General features: G+C 52.3%; 1 protein-coding gene across 1 annotated transcript in view; it reads left to right on the forward strand.

Moving 5' to 3' along the window:
- Nucleotides 1-739: 739 nt before the first annotated feature.
- The window catches only part of map2 (microtubule-associated protein 2), a gene marked incomplete at both ends in the record, with an annotated part of 47,030 nt that continues 41,401 nt past the window's right edge, over nucleotides 740-6,368 (forward strand). Inside the window, 1 exon segment of the mRNA XM_084452096.1 lies at nucleotides 740-950. Within this exon segment, the coding sequence (XP_084308222.1) occupies nucleotides 740-950 (211 nt within the window).

Consider the following 6,368-nt stretch of genomic DNA (forward strand, 5'->3'; position numbering starts at 1 on the left):
TTCCGTCACCTGCTCTGCTGCGCAGCCAGAGGTAATGCGCTGTAGATGTCATGGCCTGTGTGTGATAACTGGTGTATGAAATTGAACCTGCAGAGAGTTGGATGGGTTGCCAGGTTTGATGGGATGCAGTCTGTCAGACAAGGCCGGCCCAGGGAGGAGAGTGACACTCTGGATTAAGATGTACTAGCTACCTCTCCTTCCTCACCTCCTGGTGTCACTTCCTACCGCGCCCGTGTGTGTGTATGTGTGTGTGTGTGTGTGTGTGTGTGTGTCATCTGCTCCGGCTAGTAGTAGAAAGCCAAGGTTGATCATTTCAGGTGCGAATGGAATCCTGGTCAGTCCTGCTGGTGCGTAGTGAGTGGCCATGCTTCTTATCACACTCCCTCAATCCTGCCATGTTCCTCTCTCTCTCTCTCTCTCTCTCCCTCTCTCTCTCTCTCTCTCTCTCTCACTCTCTGGAAATGCTCAGTTCACTTTTGTTTTCCAAGGGTCGTTATCAACGGTCTCAGAACAAAATGCCTCTGGAGAGACCTACAACCAATTAGAGCAGCTAAACATGGTGAAGTCATCGTATCAAGTGGATACAGTCAGCGTATCAAACCTGCCCATACCCCCCCCCCCCCCCCCCCCCCCCCCCCCACACACACACACACACACACAGAAGGAACGTGTAACGCACATATCCGTTGTCTCTCCTCTCTACCCCAGCCATAAGGAGAGACCCCGCCCCTGCGTGACCATGGCAGACGGTCGGCAGCCCGAGGACAACGCCCCCCAGTGGGACCCGTCGGGAACGCAGGACCCCGCCCCCTCCCCGGGTCACGGCGCCAACGGCTACTCCTCCTCCTCCTACCGGGGGTGTCAGTCTGGGGGGGCCGCCGCCCCCTACTCCTCAGCTAAGGAGAACGGCTTCAATGGAGACCTGTCTGGGGGGCATGCCGTGACTGCAGGTAGGGAACCCTGACCACACCTGACCACACCTGATCACCTGACCACACCTGATCACCTGACCACACCTGACCACATATGACCACACCTGACCACCTGACCACACCTGACCACACCTGATCACCTGACCACACCTGACCACACCTGAACACACCTGACCACACCTGATCACCTGACCACCTGACCCCAACAGACCACACCTGACCACACCTGACCACACCTCACCACACCTGAACACACCTGAACACACCTGACCACACCTGACTACACCTGACCACACCTGACCACACCTGATCACCTGACCACCTGACCCCAACAGACCACACCTGACCACACCTGACCACACCTCACCACACCTGAACACACCTGAACACACCTGACCACACCTGACTACACCTGACCACACCTGACCACACCTGACCACACCTGATCACCTGACCACACCTGAACACACCTGACCACACCTGATCACCTGACCACACCTGACCACATATGACCACACCTGACCACGTCCTGACCACACCTAACCACACCTGACCACACCTGACCACACCTGACCACACCGACCACACCTGACCACCTGACCACACCTGACCACACCTGACCACATATGACCACACCTTACCACACCTGACCACATATGACCACACCTGACCACGTCCTGACCACACCTAACCACACCTGACCACACCTGACCACACCTGACCACACCGACCACACCTGACCACCTTACCACACCTGACCACGTATGACCACACCTGACCACACATGACCACATATGACCACACCTGACCTCACCTGACCACACCTGACCTCACCTGACCACACCTGACCACACCTGACCACACCTGACCACCTGACCACACCTGACCTCACCTGACCACACCTGACCACACCTGACCACACCTGACCACCTGACCACACCTGACCACATCCTGACCACGTCCTGACCACACCTGACCACACCTGACCACGTCCTGACCACACCTGACCACACCTGACCACACCTGACCACGTCCTGACCACACCTGACCACATATGACCACACCTGAACACACCTGACCACACCTGACCACATATGACCACACCTGACCACACCTGACCACACCTGACCACATATGACCACACCTGACCACACCTGACCACATATGACCACACCTGACCTCACCTGACCACACCTGACCACACCTGACCACACCTGACCACCTGACCACACCTGACCTCACCTGACCACACCTGACCACATATGACCACACCTGACCACACCTGACCACATATGACCACACCTGACCACATGACCACACCTGACCACACCTGACCACACCTGACCACATATGACCACACCTGACCACCTGACCACATATGACCACACCTGACCACACCTGACCACACCTGACCACACCTGACCACATATGACCACACCTGACACACCTGACCACATATGACCACACCTGACCACACCTGACCACATATGACCACACCTGACCACACCTGACCACATATGACCACACCTGACCACACCTGACCACACATAACCACAGATGACCACACATGACCACACATGACCACACATAACCACATATGACCACACCTGACCACACCTGACCACATATGACCACACCTGACCACACCTGACCACCTGACCACACCTGACCACACCTGACCACACCTGACCAGACATGACCACACCTGACCCCAACAGACCACATATGACCACACCTGACCACATATGACCACACCAACCACACATATGACCACACGTAACCACACCTGATCATGTCCCCACTCCTCCACAGCTACCTGAGCTCGCGGCCATGTGGGTCCCTAGTGGTGGAAAAAAAGAAAAAGGAAAAAAAAGAGGAGAAATATCATAGAAATATTTTTGAACCTCTGTTTCAGTAGTGTTGTTGTTAGTTCCCATTACATTTCTAACAACAAGAAAAATACATAGAGTTATTGATCTCTGTGTTTAGTACAAATGGACGGCACTTTAGCACAGCTCTGTCACAAACACATGATACTATGACACTCGGGTACAGTTGAGGGGAGGAGAGAATTCACCATTTGTCTGAGTGTGTGTGTGTGTGTGTGTGTGTGCGTGTGCGTGTGTGTGTGTGTGTGTGTGTGTGTGTACAACAAACGACAACTAACGCCTTTATTCATCATGCAGTAAGACACTAAGCACACGGCGTCGGGCGGTGGTGACGCCAAAACGCACACACACACACACACACACACACACACACACACACACACACGAGTGACAGGAGCGTCCAGGAGCCACCAAATTCTTCTCCTACCCATCCCGTCGCCCTTCCTCTGAGGGCAGAGCAGGAGCCGCGCCCGGGGGCCAACGCAAGCGCCCCTGTCCGTCTTCGTCAGGGGCGGACAGCGCTAGCCATCTGTTCTTCTGCGTGTTTTTCATCTTTTTATTTTCATGAGGACACCCTAGCGAACACGGGACCTAGCGAACAGCGGGACAACGTGCCCCTCCACACAGAAAGGCCCCCGGGAGATACAGTAGCCCCATGCGGGGCCCCCAACCCAGCAGGGCCTTCTTGCTGTGAGGCGACGACGGTGTAATGCACCGCGCTGTGTTCAGTATGTTCAGTATGCCGACCAGCTTGTACAGCGTGTGTGTAAGAACGTGTTTGCTCAGCTGCGGCGTGCCGTCGGCAGCCTCTGCCTCTCACCGTGTGGGAGAGAGGCGGTGAAGCCCTAGTTTCTCACACCGTTCTTACTGCTGTAATTAAGGGTGAGGATCCCTCGCCTTCCCCCGGAGTGAGGCTGCGTGAGGCTGCGTTACCATGGCGCCGGCTCCCCTACAATTGAGTTTGCCAGACCTTTTGTTTGACATCCCCCTGCAATCTCTCTCTCCCCCCCTCTCTCTCTCGTTCTCTCTCTCTCCCTCCCTCTCTCTCATTCTCTCCCTCCGTCTCTCTCGCTCTCTCTCTCTCCTTCCCCCTCTCTCGTTCTCGATCTCTCCCTCCCTCTCTCTCGTTCTCTCTCTCTCCCTCCCTCTCTCTCCCTCTCTCTCTCTCGTTCTCTCTCTCTCCCCCCCTCTCTCTCTCATTCTCTCCCTCCGTCTCTCTCGCTCTCTCTCTCTCCTTCCCCCCTCTCTCATTCTCGCTCTCTCCCTCCCTCTCTCTCGTTCTCTCTCTCCCTCCCCCTCTCTCATTCTCTCCCTCCGTCTCTCTCGCTCTCTCTCTCTCCTTCCCCCTCTTTCATTCTCGCTCTCTCCCTCCCTCTCTCTCGTTCTCTCTCCCTCCCTCTCTCTCCCTCCCTCGCTCTCGTTCTCTCTCTCCCTCCCTCCCTCTCTTTTTTTCTTTTACATGTCTATTTTCTGCTGACACAGAGCTGGCCGCTGCCTCGCTCTATAGCCTGTAAGTACCGAGAGCCATTTAACATTTCTGACAAGAGTTCCATTAACCTCTCACCCCCCCATTCTCCGTCCAGCTGCTAGCACCCTACACCTGTCAGGTATGCTTCTGCAGCACAGCCCACTTATCCACCCCTGCTGGACTCGCTGACTGACTGGGCCGGACACCATTATGGCAATATCAAGATAGAGAGATAGGTGATTAGATAGATAGATAGATAGATAGATAGATAGATAGATAGATAGACAGACAGACAGACAGACAGACAGACAGACAGACAGACAGACAGACAGGGGCACTTTATTGATCCCCAGTGGGAAATTGTTGATATGGATGTGATAATAATAATAATAATAATAATAATAAAACTAAGTAACTAAATACGATGGAAGATAAAACACAATAAAATAAAGCACAGCACCAAAATCCCCCAAATTAGTATGGGCCTTCTTGTTGTGTCAAAACCAAATGATGAATTTTGAAAAAACGTCTTTGAAATGCATAATTAGAGTCCTGGAAAGCACTTCACATGTTTGTGTTAATTATACAGTGACTCTTAGTAAACCTTAGTTTACTTCACGTGTGTGAGAGAGGGAAGTGTGCTTGTTTCCTCGTTTTTGATATATAAAATAAAATAAAAAAGATTCCATTTCCACACAGCAAGAGAGCAAACCTCTGTTAGTCCCTCCATTAGTCACAGTCTCGTTTAGATCGAATGGCAACATCACTGTCATTAATAACAAGACAAACTGTCAATCAAGGCCAAAAGTCAGTTTCACAGTATGTCAGAAATAGCTGGTTCCAAACCCTCTCCTTCTAGCAGTGTACCACCGTCAGCTGGGAGTCAACAAGTCCATTACCAGTCCATTAGAGACCTCTCTGTCCGCTGTCGGCTGACCTGTGCTGGTTTCCAGGATGCAGCCAAAGACAGAGCCATCACTGAAGACTTGTTAGAGGCTTACTCCGGATAGAGGCTACGGGAGATATTGACTATAACTGTTATTAGCTGTAACATTAACATCTTTAGATGTTTGGTGCATGCAAAGTTCAGAACTGGGAGTTTGGAATGGTAACATAAGTGCTCAGTATTGCATTCGGCGACGTGAATCTCTCTCTCGAGCAGAGAGCTTATATAATGCAGCTCAACGTAACATTACATAACCTGGAACTGTGACAATGAGTGATGAGAGAGAGCGAGAGCAAGAGAAAGAGAGTGAGAGACAGAGAGAGAGATGCATGCTAATAACGCACGCATCCAGAAGTCTCCACACGCAGCTCGTTCCACTGTCAGCACTTTTACCGGGGATAAAAACCATTTAAATGTTTGTTGTTTCATAATTAATAGTCATTGGCGTCATGATGTTCTTCTGGCTCGTTGTCCGAGAGCAACCAAATCACCCACCGTCACTCCGTGTCTGCCATGGGTCATGGATCCCCCTGGGCCTGACTCCGATGACCCCTGCCCACGCCTCACACCCGGGGACAGAGGGGTGGGGGGGGGGCAGGGTGAGCGAGGAGGGGGAGGCGGCGGTCCTGGCAATCTTCGTTTACTCTGACGGCCCCTCCAGATGACCAAGAGCCATCGAAGCAGGAAATTGACTTCTTGACATTCTTTTGCAAGTTGAAAAAAACCAACCAGCCAGTGAGAGAGAGGGGGAGAGGGAGGGGGAGAGATAGAGAGAGAGGGAGAGAGTGTAATAGAAAAGGAGAGAGAGAGAGAGAGAGAGAGAGAATGAGCAGAACAGCCATAGATGTAATGGTTGGGTGAGTGTGTTGAATAGTACATGTCCTTGGCCGGAAACTAAGAGCTGGGCTCCATGTAAAAAGTCTACACACAAAAGTCAACATGAAGATTTATCACCTTAGTGCTACCGGTTCCAACGCTTGACTGAACAGTAAAGTAAGTAACCTTGAGAATGGTTACTTACTTTTCCAATGGTTCTGGGGCCCAGTGGCCCATAGGGCAGCAGCCTATCTCCTGGTTCATAGCGTGAGGCAGCTTGATGTACAAGTACACCCCCTGGACACGATGCAAGGCCG

This window comes from Borostomias antarcticus (assembly GCF_949987555.1).
Source record: "Borostomias antarcticus genome assembly, chromosome: 17".
Taxonomy (NCBI): Eukaryota; Metazoa; Chordata; class Actinopteri; order Stomiiformes; family Stomiidae; genus Borostomias; species Borostomias antarcticus.